General features: G+C 38.8%; 1 protein-coding gene across 1 annotated transcript; it reads right to left on the bottom strand.

The window, feature by feature from the left end:
• Nucleotides 1-1,522: 1,522 nt before the first annotated feature.
• Nucleotides 1,523-20,003, bottom strand: EFCAB7 (EF-hand calcium binding domain 7). The gene is made up of 14 exons (XM_002195108.7): nt 19,869-20,003; nt 17,601-17,770; nt 14,779-14,990; nt 14,325-14,411; nt 13,687-13,876; nt 12,834-12,961; nt 9,635-9,776; nt 9,044-9,153; nt 8,358-8,515; nt 8,032-8,165; nt 6,468-6,616; nt 4,536-4,745; nt 3,189-3,296; nt 1,523-2,149 (listed from the first exon to the last, which is right to left on the bottom strand). Exons 2-14 carry the CDS (start codon nt 17,767-17,769, stop codon nt 2,075-2,077), a joined length of 1,872 nt encoding a protein of 623 aa, XP_002195144.6. The 5' UTR covers nt 17,770; nt 19,869-20,003; the 3' UTR covers nt 1,523-2,074.

The following is a 20,003-nucleotide window of genomic DNA, read 5'->3' on the forward strand; positions in this document are numbered from 1 at the left end:
CCAGGACCAGACACTTTCCATCAGGAAATTTTCCCTGAGATCCAGTCTTCCCTTTTTCCTTCTCCTGTCCCTGCTCCTTGGGAGCAGAGCCTGACTCCTCCTGTCAGGGCATTGTGAAGAGCCAAAAGGGCCCCCCTGAGCCTTCTTTTCTCCAGGTGAATCCCCCAGCTGTCCCAGGTGCTCCAGACCCTGCCTGTCCCTGTGGCCAGCAGCAGGATGTCCCCACAGGCTCTATAGACAGGCCCTGGCTCAAGTGACCACCCCACAGAAGCAGGAGCCCCCCAGAGCCCCAGAAGTGGGGGCACAGAAGGTCAGCATTAGCAAAGCCTTGAAGAAGCTGAATTTTGTTACAGCTCTAGCTCTCAAAAAAGGGTAACGTCCCAGAAATTGAAATTACTTGATACAGAGATTTTTTTCTCCTAAACGTCTCCCCTCAAAGAAAATAAACTGGTACCTCTGTTCAACCTTAAAAAGAGAAGCTGGAATTTTTTCTGAATTGGTAGTACCTGGATTTGGAACAAACTTTAAAAGGTTCTGCAGATACAAGATCTCTAATCTCACCTCCTCCAAGGCAGAAAAGGTAGAACCTGCCATGGAGACTTTGCATAAGTCCTCACTTAAAAACTGGATAATGAAACCTTTCCTGGCAGCAGGAGGATCAGAAAATAAATGAGGTTCCCTGTGTAGTGCTGTGCCATGTTTTTTACCTGCAGCAAACCCAATTCTTTCCACGTGCAGTGATTTCTCAGCTAAGCCCTTCTTTCAGCTTTAACCATTCCTTTCCTAAAATTCAAAGAGAGTTGCATATGAATTCCTGCCACATCTAAAAAGGCTGATTTTACAAACAAAAGAAATGTAAATAATAGACTGCTCATTTTGTAGTGTCTATTCCACACATTTTTGTAGTGTCTCATTATCTCCCAACTCCTTTTTAGACAAGGGGCTGGGAATTTCTGCTTTACCCACATTTTGCCTGAGGCAGCATTTGCAGAACTCAGTCAGAGCTAAAAATCACTAAATATTTTTGGGGCCTCAACTTCTTTTAGACAGTTCTGAAAATGGAAATGATACCTGTGGTACTTGCTAGGGGAAAACCATGGAAAACTCAAAGCTCACCAGGAATCCTGCCTGAGTGTGTAAATCAGAGCCCAGCTCTCATTTTGTCACTGACATTTACTTGCCCAGTGTAAGATTACAGCAGAGTAACAGCAGAGAGAAGGACTTGGGGCAGATAAAAATAACTTTGCAACACTACTTGTTGCCCTCACACATGAGGTCACATACATTTAATGGCTATTTTAAACTCAAACACTTTTTAAGCATCCAGTGGCCAGGGTCATCATTTCTTTGCACATTAAATATTTAGAGGAACCAGGAAAATATAATAAGCTGAATGCTTTTAGTACCTCAAAGATGGCTTTCATTGCTGTTGCTGCCTAAACTTGGTGTACTTCAGTCTTCTTATTTCAGCTGCCCTGGGAATAATTAATTGCTGTTAACAGTCAAGAGCCCAAGACAAACCTTCATTTTTCTCAAATGATGTTATTTCCTTATTGCATATGGAAGGGCAGACTTTATTTTATATAAAAGAGTATAAAATCAGGCAGAAATTACAGAACAAGGGTAAGATAAGGATTATCAACAAATGACAAAAAAAAAAAAAAAAAAAAAGGAAAGAAACAAAGCCTTTATGCAGTGACAAAATACAATGAGCCTCATCCCTTTATACTTCTCACATCAAAAGCACAGGAATGTTTAATTAGGAATCCATTCCACAAAGTTTTTTTCCTCAGTGAAGCAGTTCTAGCTTGTGAGGGAATTACAATCCATGGGATGGAAAATAAGAGCATATTTAGGGAAATTATCCTTTATAAAGCACAATTATATTATAACTGGAGCTGGATTACTGAACAGCACTAATTTTTATTGTGCCTCAGTGTTTTCATGCCAAAATTGCCAAGAAATATAAATGTATGCCAGCTTTTTGAGAAGGACAAGACCATAAATTGTCTAAAAGCTGCCCAAAGCTAATCCTGGCTGAGTATGGCTGCTCCCAGCCCTGGCTCTGGGAGGTTTAACATACAAGGGAGTGAACACAGCTGTAAATCCACTCTTCCTGCTCATTCAGGGCCATCACATGCTGAGAGACCTGGCACAAGAGAAAGCAGAGGTGAAAGAGAATTCTCTTTGCTGGAAAACTGTTATCCTATGTGCTGTGGAAGCAAAATATTCAGTACTTGTGTCATTAAATGATGAATATTCATAATCTATACTGACAGATATTAAAAAATTACTCCTGAATGTAACAGCAAATATCCATAAAGACTAAGCTTATAGTCTATACTGAATGAAGCCTAAATTCAAATTGAAAACCAACTTACAGGATCAGGCAATAGATATTCAAAGTGCCAGCAGCAATTTAAATATGCTTCAGCCTTGCCTGTGTCATGGGACTGGTCTTTTTACTACAGGCTTGAATGAATCCACCCTGGAAAGCTGGGAAATATAAAATAGCTTGGATGCCTCTGCTTTCAAACAAGTAAGAGTGTACTTTCAGAGAAAGAAAACCAAGGTGTTATTCATAAATAAATGAAAAAAAAAAACACCTGCATTGGTAATGCATTTTCCATCACATTCCATCCCTCAGGACCCTCATTTGGAATTGTCACTAAAGCCTGCCCAGCTCTGCAGCAGGGCTCAGCAATCAAATTGTCTCATGGTTAACATGAATCCTAAATCAAGTTTAACAAAAGTTCACCACTGGCAAAGCACAGTGTGCACAAGGACTGCAATATATTTATTTTTCTTTCTGATTAGTGCATGCCTGGTCTGTTCTCACAGGCATCAATACATGGGATTAAAAATTGCTAAGTGGAAAAAAAATAAAATACAGCCTTAGAAAAAGAGTATTAAAAATATTAGTAAATGGTGCATGTATAGAATGGACAAGTGAAGAAGGCCCACGTATGAAAAAGTGGATTATGGATTTTTATAGCAAACAGCACAGGAAAACAGGGATGCACTAAATACGTTATCAGCTTTGAAATATCAAAAAGTGCATCTAATCTGTTCTGGTCAGAAGATGCCACTGTTCACATGCTCATTATCATGATAAAAGCCCTACAAAAAGAAAATTTAAGATGTCACCTGATTTTCTCTAAAGTTGGCTAAGCAATAAAAAGCCTTACCATCATGGATTTTGGAGCCACCTCCACAGCAAAAACTGTCAGTCCTCTATTGTTCAGGCAGTTCTTACTCTGCTCATTGTTGACATGAATTATCACTTTATTTTCAGACTGCAGGTGAAAAAACATGAAGGAACCATTAGACATTCCTGGTTAAGTGTCTGTTCTTTGTGTAACAACTGCACACTCCTTGGATTTCCTGTGACCTTGCCGTCTTTTAGGGATGGAAAAGCTTAATGGATACTCTGAAGAGTAACAGATACTCTTTGAAGAATAACAGATACTCTTTGAAGAGTAACAGTTTCAAATGCACCTTAGCACCACAGTCATGGTCAAAAGTAATTTAAGATATATTGAAACAACACAAGGACTTGTGAAGATACAACCTGGCCTTGTTGCATCTTCCCAGCCTGTCCAGATTCCCCCCCGTGGAGCTTCCCCAGCATTCCCACCTAGCTTGGTGAGACCTGGAAACCAAACCCAAGTGGTGTAAACAGAGTGGGCAGAGATCTGGAGCAGAGAGCATCCAGTTGTCTCAGTACAGCCCTGATCTCCTTCTCTGACATATCCCCAATCATAAAAATAACTCTGGAATATCCACCCTAAAGGGCGAAGTGCAAAGCCAAATCCAGAGTTCCAGGAGCCTCAGCATCCAGTCCTAATATTAGTCCCCCAATCCACCCCCTTTTGCATGTCTGGACATTTAAAAATACACTTCTTGCTGTGATCTTTTAAGATTTAAAGCATCTGAAGTTTAACATCTTACTCTGCTGTGTTTATTTACTTACATAAAGGAAACTGAGAACATTCATTGTGATCTATGGAAAAAAGTTTAAAATCTCACCAACCACTTTTACTTGGATTTACAGCTTTCAGCTTGAACTACTAATAAAGCACACCTGGAAGAAGAATCAGGTGAAAACTCATCCATAGCATACTCCTAAAAAATCACTGCTCTTTGACTTTCTTATGGACACTGAAAATATTCAGCAGTGTAAATGTTGTGATCTTTTCTCTTGCTCTTATTGCATTTCCTGCTGTTAGTGTTTGTTTCCTCATATGATGATGATACTGTGCCAAAATATTGAAAAATTGGGATGTGAACACAAAAAATACTCAGTTTCTATATGGTAGTTAGAACTGCTTGCCTGATTATAACAATCTGCCCCTTCCAGGAGCACTGACCCAGGCTCTTCTTAAGTCACAAGGAGCACATAGGCAGTGTTTTTTTAATGAAACAGACAAAAAAACTGCTTTCAGGAATAGCAATTCTCAAATAGGACCCAAGGAAGGAGGAGGAACAATAATAGACATTAACACAAAGTGCAATATGGAAGTTTCAGGCCCTACCTTATTTTCAATCACAGAGGTGATTCTGCTGCCTGATCTGTAGGTGTAGATGAAGATGTTCTCAGAGCCATCCAGCACTTGGGCCTCTCCTTTCTGAACCACAGACCTGCAGACAGCCCTGCTGAGCTGGGAGCCCCCTGCCTCCAGGGAAATGGCTTTAATTCTGGGTTTGCACCTCTCTGCACAGACATCAATGACAAAGGGGCAGGCCTGCAGTGAAGAAGATGAGTTTTAGCATCACTCCAGCTGTAGTTTTTCCCCTCAGATTTTCACCCACAGCTCCTAAGTGTTTTCATATTTGAACCAGAATGATCCAGGTATAAATATTTGTCTGAATATTTAATATTATAAACTGTGAGCTGTGGCAATCTTTTACAGCAAATGAAAGCCCAGGACAAGTGGCTTTTTTCATGCCATTCTCAGTACACTTGACATAGTTCAACACAGAAAACCTTTCCTTGGAAAGCAAAATGTCCAGGAATTAAGATGAAACCTGAATGCATTCCAGTGTCTGAAATAAACCTGCCACACTGTTGCTGTTTGTGCCACCCCACAGAGATTTAACACCTCTGCAATATTGCATTGAGTACTCTGGGAGTCTCTTGGTTACATTTTACTCCTGGTGTAACAACCAGGGATTTGTATTTTATCAGACTCAGTCCCAGCGCCTCAATTCCCTTCCAAAGGCTGTTGGAATCCACCAGGATTTCTCAAGTTCTGTCTCAGAACATCAATCTGAACTTATTTGAAATCAAGGAATTAAAGAGTTAAGTGAGAGACACGAGTTAACAGCTGGAGATTTTTAGATTAATTACAGAACCATTGAGAGCTGTGCTGTCCTTTGGAAAGCAAAGGCTGGAGCCAGAAACCACAGCTGGAATAAGGCACAAAACACCTTCCTGAAATTCCTAACTGGAGAAGAACCTCCTCAAAATGCTCTTTTTTGGAGGAGGGCTCTCTCTTGTGGCTGAAATGCAGAAAAACAGCCTTGCACAGGCTCCGGCCACCACAAGTCAGAGGAAAAGGGCTCATCCTTAAATTCTTCAGCATCATCCCAAAATTTTCACTGAGAGGCATTGATATCTCTCATACTGACTATTTTTAGGTGTTGATATATTTTATATACTGACTACATTGACCTGTTTAACAAAATTAACAAAATAATATTATCACCCTGTGATCCTAAAAATCTGCTTTTCATGGGAATTAAATGATTTAATTATCTGTATATTTAATGCTTTAATTTTTCATAATTTTTTCTCTTCATAAAAGAGATGCACTTTCTTTAGAAAAAAATATTGGCATCAGAAATATGTAATATGTATTTCACAATATAAAAACAAATAAATAATTTTTAAAATCTGTAAGTGCACAGAAACATCAGAGAATCCCTGGTCCTGCAAAGTAAACAATGTGTGACCCAAACCCTAAAATTTTAATGAAGCATTAAAATTTTGTGTTGAACCCCTTCAGACACTGTTGTGAAAGGCAACAATAACAGAAATTGTTATGTCTGGAAACTAGGAATTCTGAGTCCCATGGAAAAAAATTATCTTTATCCACTTCTGTTGTGGTTTGGGCCACAAAATTGACTTTTTAAAGGGGGAAAAGTCCTGTTTTTTCTAAATTTGCTGACAGGTCACAGTTTACCATGCTTATCTTCCTATCACTCCCCACCAACAGAGTGCATGGATTCTTTTAACAGATACAATCCAAAATTCCTTCCTCTTTAACCCCATAACGTCCTGGCTTTCTCTAAAGCAAAGAAAAATTGCTTTTTTCACAGATCCAAATGCTATTCTAGGAATCAGGACAGTGACAGCCCTGGATGGTGGCAGTGGGTCCCTGCTCTCCTGCAATCAGTTGGTGGCAGGCACAAAGACTGCAGCAGTTAAATGTAGAGGGATTTTTGCTGTTTTGTGCCTCTCCTACCTCTGTCATTTCCAAGGCTTTGTTGTAGCCCAGGGACAACAAAGTGACCCAAAGGTCCCAAGGATCCCCATCCCGGTCGTTGGCTTCCATGAGATTCAAATTCAGAAATCCTTGTCTTGTTAGTTCATTCTTCTTCATCTCAAAATTTTCTGTTTCGAAGGAATAAAAACAGCACTTAAAAATCTGTTCTCTCTGCAAACACCTTTATCCTTCCAAAGGCAAAACCCCCCTCCTGTTAACAAGGTTGAAAAGATGGGGCCAACTTAAAGCCTCAGGATCCCCAAAATTATTTGGGAAAGAATGTCCTTGACCAGGCAGGTGCTGCTTGCAGAGCTCCCCTGTGGATTTGGGATAATGCCTACAAACATTGGATAACCCCAAAGAAGGGGGATTTCAAAACAGAAAGAATTCATATTGATTTTCTTTCCCTAAAAGTTTGTGGTTGTGCTTTGCCGAATGGGGTATTTTAGGAATGGGAAATGAAAGCCAACTGGAGCCAGCACCTTGAAATACTTCAGGTCCTTGATACAGACATGATTTACTTAGTTCCTAAAAAGCAATAAAATTCCAGTAATCCTAACATCCCTCTTTAGAGAGAATATCATAGATCCACCACTCTAATGTCAGCAAACACATAATTGAAATGTTCTCGTGTCAGGGACTTTTAAAAATGGTTTTCTCATCTTCATAACAATGCTAAATCTTTACTATACATTATTAAAAAGGGATTACCAATTTAATAAATCTATCCAAGGGTACAGATGCTGTAATAAATGGCTTGAACTTTGGTGTCAAGATTGATGATATTTTTGTGAACCCTTCCTCTGATTGATGACCTGGTGAAACATTCCCCAGCTTCTCCTCCTTCCTCTCTTATTTATTCAGACATTTCCACCCCTCCTACTTGTATCACCCTGACAAAGCCATCAAGTGGGGAAAAGCACATCCAGGCATCAAACAGAGGAGAAATTCAGTCCTAGAAATGTATTTTTGTAGGAGTTTTCCATCAATTAGGAAAAATTCTGATATCTCCAAATGTTTTGGGAAGAGATAATTAACGGGGCTTGGCAAATGTCAAGTATTTTGGACAATGTGCCACAGCCTCCAAAGGAATTATGTCAAACATGACATGGAATTATAAAAGGAGACACTGGCAACCCACAAAAACTCTGGATGCCAATTTGTAGGATCAGATCCACCCTAATTAAATGTCCCTCTCCACACTTTGTCAGATAAAAAAAGCAGCCAAAACTGCACAAAGGAGATGGATTAAACAAATACCTGTGACAGTTTCCTTCCCCATATGATCCAGGATTACAAACCCTGTAGGTTTTGGCAGCTATAAAACAATTAGGAAGGGGAAGAATTTTCTCAGCAGAAGGTCAGTGGCACACACAGCAGAATGAAGCAAAGCAAAGGACAGGAGACTGGAAAAAAAGAAAAAGAAAGGAAGAAGAGAAAAATATCTATATATGTTCTTGGAATAGGTACAGAATACCCAGGGCTATCCAGCTGAGAAATTAATTGACAGCCTTAATTAGCTGTACCACAGTAATGAACTTACCCTTACACACAGCCCAGGCTTCCTGGTCACACTTCTCCCCACTAGTCCTCAGCTCAAAGAAGTTGTACTCCTCCAGACTCAGGAGGCCATTCCCATCCAAATCAATTGTTTCAAATATATCCAACAAAGCTGCTCTGAGGGATGAAAAAGGCCAAACTATTTCCAAAGGCTTCCACTTCCTTTAACTGTCTCATAACATTGCCAAGAACTGTTCAGTCTGTTTGAGATTATTCTGTACAAACAGTACTTCAGGAAAAGCCAGACTTAAAAAGCCACATTTTAGCTGGAAAAGATATTTTATTCCTATATTTGAGAATAAAACTCACTGGAATTCGTTGGTGAGAGTCAGTTCTCCAACTTCATCCCTCCACACCAGTGTGGCTTCTCCAGTAATTTGGGTTTTTTCCTTCCTCAGCCTGCAGCCAGTTGTGAAAGGGAGCAGCCAGTAAACCCCAGATCCAAGCTCCCCTCTCCAGCCAAACATCTGCTCTTGAAGGAAGACAGAAAAGTTTGTGAGAACTTCTCAAATTATGCCTTTCTTTGTTGCCAGTAATATTCATACAAAAGTGATTAATTACTTGAAAACACTGGGAATGCTGGGCTCTCTCCTTAAAAAAATGGCTGTGTGATGCAACTTTAATGATTAAAAAACAGTGAATCTCTTAGAATAAAAGCTAGAAAAACAGACAGGAGAGAGATGAGAGAAGAGAGGGAAAATAAGTTCATGCTCTCTTATTTCTGCCACAGAAAAAGAATATTCTGTGCACTATGAAGTTCAAATGGCAAGTAGAAAGAAAATTCAAGGAAATTTAAACAAATTTTGCCTTGGAAATGTTGTGTTTGAAAGTGCAGAAACACACATTTTTACAGAGTAGCTGTAAACATACCCAGCAACTCAGCAATTCTGGGTACAGCTGAAATTCCTTCCAAACCCATGGAATTCACACCTCCAGCATTAACACACACACTAAAAAATAACAATTAAAATAGGAATACACCAGAAATATCTAACCTCTTTGTTTTGGAGTTCAGTAAAGCTCACAAGTTGTAAATTCTCTTGGCTTTCATTTTCCTTCAGAATAAACAAAGCTGTATCCACTGACAACCAGCGACAAGATTTTCCTAAAAAGAAAAAGATCCCAAAAAATAATAATAATAATTATTATTATTAATTTTTATTTGCATCTCAAAATAGAAATTCCCATGGTATTTATTGATCTTTGGTGAAGAAAAGTGGAAAAAACCCTATTCTATGCTATTGGGATTTTCTTCCTGTTTAGGCCAAGCAGGTAAATTGTTCCAAGCCTTGTCTTACAGATAATTATTATTTTTATCATTAAGAATTATTGATAAAATAGTTCTATCATTAAGGGTCAAGAATCCTAAGGAATGGTTACACACCACACAAATTTGTTTAAAAAGCCAGCCTAGGTGACTTTAAAACAATTTTGGGGTTAAAAGGCTCCTGTTTAATGTGATTAAAAAGGGAATATTCTACTTGGGGGAAAAAATAATTCCAGTGTAGCAACTGGATGAAGCCCCATGGTAAATCTCCAAGCCACCAGCTCTTTTTAAGAAGAAAATGAAATACAAAACCACTCACCTTCTGCCTGGGGGATCCTAAAAGGTTTGATGGTGATACAAAGTGCAGATCTTTGGGGTAAGTGCAGCCTGTACTTGTGACTGATGATTTCCCCATTTTCCTCCAGGTAGAAGCAGCCTTTGGATTGTGCACATTGCCATTCCTGGAAACCAAGCAAACATTAAGGGTTTTCTTCATTTGGATGAAGATAAAAGTGCTTTCTCTGAAATGCTAATTAATTTGATTATTGAATAAACCCTGCATAAAACTCACCATGAGATACAGCATCAATATACTTTAATTAAAAAAAAAAAAAAATCCCAAATAGTCCTTTTTGTAGACAAATTTTGCAAAGTAACATTGCTTCACTTGTGAAAATGCCTGAAAAGCAGAGAGATTACCCCAATGCTCCTATAGCTGAAAATTAAATTGGAATTGCCACAAAGATTCTGCTAATTATATTTGCAAACAGCTGACAGCATGGATTAATTTAAATACAAATATTATACACTTTGCAACTCCATTTCTGTTGTTCTTTGGAGGCTTGGAATTTTTTTTAAAAAATTAAGATTTTGCTCAAGAAGTTTTAAAAGACTTTCAAAGTAAATTGGCTGTGGAAAAGACAAAGATTAATTAAAAATAAAGTGGGATGTCCAATCCACTACTATCCAAGTCCCTCCCCTCTTACAATTTCCCATAATCTTTTCATTGTGGGCACAACCTGCTGGAGAAGTTGTTAGGGATAATCTTTAAGTGCAGCTATTTCTGGAGCATGGAGCCAGAGATCAGCCCCTGGCCAACTTTTATGGAGCAGAATAAACCTAATTAACAAATCCAGCCAATCATTTTATGAGAATAAAAATTTTATAATAAAATAAAAAATAAAAATAAAATAAAATAAAAATTATAATCCATCCTCTTTATCCATTAAACCGGATTTGTAGTGGCAGGACAAGGAAAAAGGAAACCAATCATAAGAAATAATTAGGAAAAAAGTGATCAGAGGGAAAATATTCCTGGGATTTAATGGTGAGGGTTGAATGTGGAGCAGCAGTTGGGGTTGTGTCAGTCAAAAAGTGGATAATGGGAGCTGGGATTAACATGAGTCAGTGACAGAATTCCAACATGCAGCTCAGCCTCTTGGATCATTTCCACTACTAGTGCTAAACCAGCTATTCCAACAGTTCATCACTCCTGACTTCATCTAAAAGGAAATTTTAAAAATGGATTTTTTTTTCTTCAAACTTGACACATCTGAAATAACTGGTTGTTTGCTCCAAGCTTGATACCTGCCAAAACTGTTGGACAAAAACCTTATCCTTATCCTTTCCTTTTAGAAGTCAAATCCTGTTACTCTGGCAGAGAGCATAAGGTGGTGCTAGAAATCCTAAATTATCAAATTCCAAACACGTACGTAAAATTGGGAAGCTAAAAGAGGATTTTCTGATTGGATTTTCCTCTGTCACTTCAAAACAGAGCAGAAGTTGTTAATTTGTAGTTGAAGTAGGAAATGTTGTGTTAGAAATTTTAATTGGAAAGAAATGTTAGGCACTACCTGCTGCTGGTCACTGCTACTGACATTTTAAGTTAATATGGAAAATATCCACATATTGATGCATGATTCCTAATAAAAAGCAATGATGGAGAAGAATTTTCTAAGGGTTTTTAGTTTTAGACATTTCACCATGTTCTGTCTTTCATGGTTTTCCTCTGACAGAAATGTAAAGTTGGTGTTGCTCCTGAGGGCAATATTTTCTTACAGAAACCGAAAGACAGGTGAACAGCAAAAATATAGAATAAAATTCTTGGATATAAGATGAATAAAAAGAATTTTGGGGTGGTGGATTCTGATTCACACCACAAATAAATCCCTGTGTATTTATTCATCGATTCTGGCAGAGCTTGCATTGTGCAAAATAAAGTTTAAAATAATTAACAGGTTATTAACAGGAAATATTTAATTTATAATACATTGATTATATATAATATGTTAATATTAATATAAATAATATATAATTATTTTTATTAATAGGGAATATTTAATTAATAGGAAATAAACCTTTCCATGTTTATGGATTGATTTCAGTTTTTGGATGATGCCAAGCAACACTAATCAATACCTTTTTTTTTGAGTCAGTTTTTACTGGCTTGTAGAAAGAAAAAAATCCAATCTTGGGGAAGTGTGTGCTGGTTTTATACACCCCACATCATGTTTGAACAAGGTGAGATGGCAGGTTAAATTGCATGGAGGTCCAGCTACCTAAACAGACTGCACAGAACCCCTGGGAGATGATGTTTGGAAATTTTAATATAGAACAAATGTCACTGTATAGCAGTGGGGAAGATATAAAGGACTTCAGAGTTCAATAACAAATCCAGAGTTGTTATTTGAAACAAAAATGCAGCTCCTGAGGACAATCAGTTCTGTTTTTCAGCAGCAGTTACACTGTGTGGTCAGAACCATTTTTTCCCTTTTATACAGGAGTCTCCAGGTGCACATTTTTAATGTATCCCAGCAGTTCCCAGTTAATGTTTTCTATTTCTACAGCTATTATTTTCTGTTGAAAGAAAACTAGTAAAGGTTCAGTCAAGAAAGTGAAAACAAAGGGAAAAAGATCAATATTAACACTCTACAAATATTGACTTAGCAAAGTGACTTTGTTGTCTCTCTCCCCCAGGAATTTGTATTGAATGAGTGATTTATTTAAAAGAAAATACTGATAGAACATATTAGTCTAACTAAAAATCAATATTTTCAGGTTATAGCATCTATTTACCAAGCAATGCCCAAGAAACTGAATATGCTCACAGATCTGTTATTTATTTCCAATTACCTTTCATGCAAAGGTTTATGATACACAATCTTTCAGACTACTTAAGCATTTAAAGTTCTCACCAACCTAATAAATTATTCAATTTTAAATTTCTCAAGAAGTCATTAACTGTTTTCTCCAACAGTGGTTTCATTTATTAAAAACATATTTTGTTCTATTAAACCTTCACACCTGAAAAATTATTTCCAATAACTTGTTGTCAGCAAAACCAACAGAATATAAAAATGTTAATAATAATACGTATCAAGAAAGCTTTCAGTAGTTTATAGCTGCCCATGACAAACTGTTAATAAAACATAAGACACCATTTTTCTCTGATTTTTAGCTTCTTTAAAATGCAATAACACAGGTGCCTGGAGGAAAACACCATCATTTCAGTGTGATACCTTCATTGTGTCAGGCTCAATAATCAGCTTTGTGTTCCTGCTGCTGCTGGCACCCACAGAGATAGTGGTGGAGGTGGAAGCTTTGCTGCTCTGAGCTGATGAAGGTCTTGAAGGAGCTCTGCTGTCACCTATAAACAGAGATATTTAATTACAGTTACATTATTTCAACCCTCTCCTAGTGCTATTTACCATAAACCTTGCATTTAGAAGCACAAAGAAAACTGGATGACAAGAACTCCATCAGAGGACTTCCCTTCATCACTGTTGTGTCATTTTCGCACCTCTGTGATTTGAAGCAACTTGGAACAGCACAAACTACATCCCAAAATTTTATACTCGGTGTCTCTGCAGTCTGTTCCCTGTGGAGCTTCTCCAGACTGGGAAGGTTTTGAAGTGTCTTTGTAACTTCAGGAAGGACATTAAACTGTCCACAACTTATTAATTGTGCTTGAAAAGCAGCCTCAATAATTGAAACAAACTCACAGCTTACTGAGAAATGTTTAGGGTTTCATCTCTGATGTAGGAAGGAAATAAATCATTTGCCTATCGCAAACCTGAGCAACATTATATAATAATTTGCCAATTACAACACCTGAGCATTCATTTTCTGTCTTCCCTCTGGACTGTGTCACATGAAAATCAACAGAATCTGCCCTTAGCAATCTGAGTTTCACAGATGCAGCCCTTTGAATATATTTTACTGATATATTGATGTGATTGCTGCAGTAGAAATTATATTCATCAATAAAATCTTCAGTAATCTGAGAAAAACTAAACAAAAACTCAACTGCTCATTGAGCCAGAGCTTCATCTCCAACAGAAAGAAAATATAAAATATAAGAAATTTCAATACCTCTGACCAGTTTGTGATCAGTTTTCCTGGAGACCCTCGGGGATGGTTTTGACACTGGCAGTGTGATCCCTTCAGGGAAATTTTCACTTTGATTCCCAAAGTGCTGCTGCCTCAGTCGAGGGTCAATTTCCAGCCTGTTCCTGGCAGCTTTGGAGCACTGCTCACTGGTGCTCAGGTACAGCTCACAGAACTGGAAAGGATAAAAGAATATTTCACTTACCAGGTTACATTTCTCCAAAGGTTTTAAGGAGTAAAATGTAGCCCTAGCAAGGAAAGCACAGTGCAGCAAATGGAATGCATTTCCTCTTCAAGCCAAATATAATTTTAATTTTCATTAATCAGGACAACCACTCAAGTATCACAGTAAAATGCAGCCACGATTCAACAAGGAGGTCCAAATATTGACCTCCTTCAAAAGTCACACTAAAAATTAAGTGTGACTTTCAACTCTTCCTTTCTAGATATTGGAAGACTGATTTCTAATAGGATTCTTACCAGCTTTCCTCCTATGAAACCATATTTATGTCCAAGTCTTTGTGGGCTGTTTATTCAGCTGAAAATTTACAATCCTGGGGTAAGGGCATCACCAATGCTCATATTGTCAATAACACAAGAACAAACATCACTCTTGGCCATACCTTGTTGTAGTCAAGTTTGCCATTGCAGTTAAAATCAGCTTGTTTAGTAATGCTGGTCACTTCCTCCCAGGTCATTTTATCACCTCTCTGCAAGGAAAAAAGCAGCTCAGTTTGGGTTCCTAATGAGGAATCCTTTTCACCTACAGCAAAAATTCCATAAACAAAGGAAAAATATTTTTATATTCTTTCAGAGAATCTTATCTTGCAATAGATTTCAACAGATTTTTATTTGATTCATGAAAACAGAGGTAAAAAATCATTAAAAATGTTGTCTTTACAATGCTACTAAATATCAAAGAGATCAACTGTATCAGTTTGTATAATTCTGTGGTGTCTTCTGGAAACCCACCATGAAAATCTTCCATAAAATGGGGAATCCCAGCTTCCACTACCATCTAATTTCCAAAATCTCTACTAATTAAAGATGGATAATTAAGTTTCTAGTGATACTCACTGTTGTAAGAATTTTACAAAGTTCATCATGTGAAATATATCCAGCCTTATCTGTGTCTATTTTACCAAATGCTTCGAGCAGTTCATTTTTTGTAGCTGGCTTTTCTTTTTTTAAAATATCACAAAAATCATCAAAATTCAGTGAAGATGTTTGTGAAGTCCAGTATTTGTTAATGGTCTTCTGAGAAGGATTTCTTCCAGCTTGCTGAAGTACTGAATAATAAAACACAATATTAAATATATATTCCAGCTGTTAGAAAAGGAGTTTTCTCCAAACATCCTTGAGTCACTTACCATGTTCAGATTTTTTTAAAGCCAAATCACTCCAAGAGAAAAGTGGGTCTGAAGGACAGTTTTGGTTGTGATCTTAATCAAAATATCCATAAACTCAAACACAGTCTCAAGTGTAAAATTCAGTGTATATCCAGTGTCTTAATATCAAAAATATATTATTTTAAAGTCTGCACATTATCAGATCCTATTTCTACTAAGACAAACATCATCTTTGCACTTTCTTTGCCAAGAATTGAGCTTTAGAGTAGAATTTATCTGAGACAATATTTTATGTCATGCCTGTATATTTGAATGCATCAATTCAAATTATACATGAATTTTAAGGGAAAAATGATACCACCAGGCAGCCAATGTCACACATGCAAGCAGTGCCACGGGTGTTACACCTGGCTTTCTCCAAAATTAATTTGCTGGATCTCTTTGCCTCTTCAAGGTCTTTACTGAAAACATCCTTTCAGTTTTCAGTGTGATGAAGGCATTACGTTAAATGGAAATTAAATTCAAATGCACAGTCTATCTGAATCGAGAGGGATGCTTTTATATCGTCCCAAATAATCTTTAAGGGAAGCACAGGAGATCCTCCATCTCCACCTGGGCTGGCATTTGATTTTGAGCCAGCTGAGCAGTGCCCAAGCCTGTGCTGGGAAGTGCTGAGGAGCATCTGTGAAATGAGGCGGTGGCATCGTGACAATGCTCAGTGGGACCCATGTCACCAGCAAACCAAACAAACAAACAAACCAACAAACCAACCAGGCACCTCTGCTGTTAATCCCTGCCTCAGTGCCAAGCACTAAATAAAGATTTGAGCCCTGCCACCTCTGCTGGAGGAGTCAGAACAGAGCAGGGATCATATCTTTATCCGAGCTGTGCCTCAGCACGGAGCAAAGGTTTGGGGATTTTGGTCAAGGGCAGGCAGGGAAGGAAGGGCAGAGATTCTGGGGGTTTGTTCCCATGGATAGGAGAGTTCCCTGGAATTAATGATTATTTATTATTATTATTAGCACATTATTATATTTGACAGATATCCTTCAAATATACAATCCTTAATTTTATATCTCCAGGGAGATCAGCGCTTGCCATTCCCTCCATGCTTCCCAATTTGTATTTGTGAAAGCTCAGACTGCACCTTTTATTTATTATTATTCTTTATGGTCTGGTTCTGCTAAATCACTCCAGACAGGAAATGAAGCTACTATATGGGGATAAGCAAAACTCCTACAAATAAGATTTCCCAGGGCCAATCTCTCAGTGAGCACTTTAGTTTGGAAAATCAGCCAAACTTCATAAAGCAAGAGATGCTTAAACATCAGCACCACTCATTTGAGAAACACCAAAATTGACTTAAGATGAAATATAAGTTTTTAACTCTCAATGCTTACAAATTCTAAAATAAATTCTTAAATATCTCTGGAAGGATTCTAAACAACTAACTTCCCTCTCTAAGTTGACCTTGAAAGCAAAATGCCCAAACACTTGCTGTGTAGCCAAGTGGCATATGGATAGAGCTGAAAGCCAAAGCATTTATTAGAGAGATGACATTTGTTCACACCACCCCTCTGTTAAAATCCAGATTATCCCAAACTATCATTAGGATGTCATAAAGGGCCTTTTATTGCAGCTGGGAAAGCCTGGAGAGCACCAAGTCACAAGCTGTAGGAATAAGCTTGTTAATGGGTGGAATTTCATGTTCTGCTGTAGGGAAAGAAGCTATAATCAGTGCACTCAGCTTTTACAGTGGTGGTTTCCATGAAAAACCTTTTTAAAAAGAACAAAATTCTCTAAGAAAAAAAAAAAAATCACCACCCAAAGAGAGCACACAATCATACAACTCCAAGAAAGAGCAAAGTTGGAATTGTATTTGCTTGAGGAATTTTATCTGCAATAGTGAAACCTCCTTCAAAACTGAGGTTATTTATTACTCAGTCTTACCTTACGCTTTCCTTATCTTACCTGGTCACTATAATACATTATTAAGAAAACAACTTTCATTTTTCAGGTACATTTTTCTCACTTCCCTTTGAAATTCCTGAAGTTTTCAAACCAAAGGCCCAATGCTTTCAGTTTCTACCAACAGCCTTATTTAGTGCAGCTGAAACAGTCAGAGATTTGTTTTTTCTGTTGTTCTGCTGGCACCACCACCATCACTTCTACACAAATAAAGTCTGGACAAAAAAAAAGAGAACTTTATATTCCAGTCTAGGGAAGTGTAATTCAGGAGGAGCTGAGATAAGGAGTAAGAATTCTTATGGAACACCAGTTGTGGTGGTTTTCTGTGCCCATACAGGAGAGGCACCCACTATGGAGACCTTTCCTACTGCTGATTTACAAATAAAAATCCATAAATCTATTTTATTACCTATAAATCTATCTAAAATCCATTTCATTATCTATAATAAGATAATCTACAATAAAATGCCTCTGTCTGGCATTCCCACTTCCAGCAGGCATCCAAAACTACTCTCAATTCCTTAAGCCAGTTACTGAGTTTATGCACAGTAAGCGTTAGAGGGGAAAAGACCCAATCATTACCTAAATTGAGTTGTTCTTTTGATTTAATATTTTCTAAGCTGCTTTTTAAGACAGTCAGATAAGCTGCTCTGCAGTTTATGTAAAAAATGGCTTCTTCTGCATGCTGGGACTTCTTCCCTTGAGAATTTTCCAAGTGTGTGGCTTTCTGATTCCCAGGACTGCTGGCCATCCTGTGAGGGATGAAATTCCAGTTAGAATTTGGAATTGTCTTAATAATGCCTCTGTTTGTGCCCTGAAACACAGACTAGCCCAAATTATCCAAACATCCAGGTCACATCCTTTCTTTTCTCTAAATCTGGGATGGGAATAATTATCTACACTTGTAGGTAAGCACCATGAGATCCACAAGCACAAAGAGTTTCTCACAGTTTATCCTTCATTGGCAGTAAAATGTTTAATTTCACTGTATTTCACATAGTTGCAGATATTTGATATTACAAGTACTACGTAAACATTATATAGTCTTGATTTTTGAAAGCACAAAAACACATTTTCATGTTATATGTGAAACAAGGCTTTGCTATCCATAATTTCTCTTTTTACTCTTATACCTCAGTAAGACATATGGATAATAATAAAATTGGAATCCTTAATCTCAAAAAATGCCAGGTTAAGCATAGAATTCTATTTCTTAGAGTTACCTAAACATAAATAATAGAAATAATTGTGCATAAAACTTTAAAAATCAGTGTTCATAAAACTTTGAGCAACTCAGGCCTTTTAAATCCAAGGCCTCTATAGTTATAAATGAATGGAAAAAAACAGAAACACTTTTTTTTCCTCAATTATTAAAACAACTTAAGGCTGTTTGCTCAGCAATGGTCAGCAAACTCTGACAGCAGCTTTCTGCTTCCACCAGGGGTGATTAAGATTTTTACAAGGCCATCACAGAGGGACACTAAATCCTGTTGTGCTGCTGCTTTAACAGCTTCTTGTATTATTTTACCCAATGTTGACTTCAGGAAATATATTCCAGTATAATAAATGGAATATCTCAAGTTCAACAACAAAACAACGCCATCCCAGGCTCTCCTTCAGGACTCATTGGATTTTTACTCAGGAGGCCTCAATCACTGGCACCTTGTTGAGTTATACAGATCTTTTACACTTGGGAAAGGCAGATAATAATTGCTTATCAAGGATGAAGTACCCAATTTGTAACTCCCTGACACTTTAATATTACACAGGCACCAGAAGGAGTCCGCAGGGACCCCCTGGCACAGCCTGGCTCCTGCAAATGGGTGTCACTATAATGAAGCACCAGTGTTACACACACAGAATGGAATGGAACTGGGGGGAAAGGCAAGGAGGAGAAGAAGAAAAAATGTTAATTTTCCAGTAACCATTTTCAAACATGTGAACTCTTGTTTATACTCCTCGGACTTCCCATTACTGAGATATTTCTTATGTGGGCCAGGAAGTGCTGCCAATCCACGGCTGGGAAATCCAGTGAGCAATGGCTCAGTGACAGCAGCACTGCCAGCAGCCCCATGGCTCAGGCTGGATAAATGACACTTTAGAAAAATAGACAGAGGGGAGCAATCCAGCCCAGGCTTCCAAACAAGGAGAGAGTAGGTTTAGATTAGAGACTGGGAAGAAATTCCTCCCTGTGACGGTGGGGAAGCTGTGACTGCCCCTGGATCCCTGGAAGTGTCCAAGGCCAGGTTGGATGGGTGGGAGGCTGGATAGTGGAAGGTTGCCAGGTTGGATAGTGGAAGGAATCCTGGCCCATGGGTGGAACTGGATGAGTTTTAAGGACTCTTCCAACCCAAACCAGTGCAGTATTCTCAGCCCAGAGCACAGTGTGCCATGCCCAGCCCTTCCCTGGCCACCTCCAGGGCTGGGGACTCCAGCCCTGCTGGGCAGCCCCTTCAAATGTCTAATTACTCCTTCTGTGAAGAAATTCCTCCTGATGCCCAAAGTCAGACCCTCCGTGGCAGCACTGCCCTGCGCTCACACCCCCACAGAACCCACAGCGGCACAGGGCAGCTCTGCCCTGCTGCGGCCGCGTCCGCATCAAACCAGGAAACTTTTCCCGCATGGATCTCATCACTCCCTCCCTTCTTAGTGGGCACAGGGGGGTTTCATGGGCTAAATTTACCGCCCACCAAAAAAAAAAAAAAAAAAAAAAAAAAGAAAGAAAAAAAAAAATTACAATCCCCTTCCCCCAGCCCTGAGGGGAATCAGCCCTGCTCGGCGATCGCTGAGGCGCGTTTGGCCGCTCCGAACCCGCCGCCCGAACATCACCGGCCCCGGCCCGGCTCCTACCCGACGAGCCCACACGGGCACCGGTCCCGGTCTCGGCTTCGGTCTCGGTCTCGGTGGTCTCGGTCTCGGTTCTCGGGGGTCCCGGTCTCTGTCCCGCAGCCCTGCCGAGCTCCTCAGCCCCGGCCCGGCCCGGCC

Source organism: Taeniopygia guttata, chromosome 8 (genome assembly GCF_048771995.1).
Source record: "Taeniopygia guttata chromosome 8, bTaeGut7.mat, whole genome shotgun sequence".
Taxonomy (NCBI): Eukaryota; Metazoa; Chordata; class Aves; order Passeriformes; family Estrildidae; genus Taeniopygia; species Taeniopygia guttata.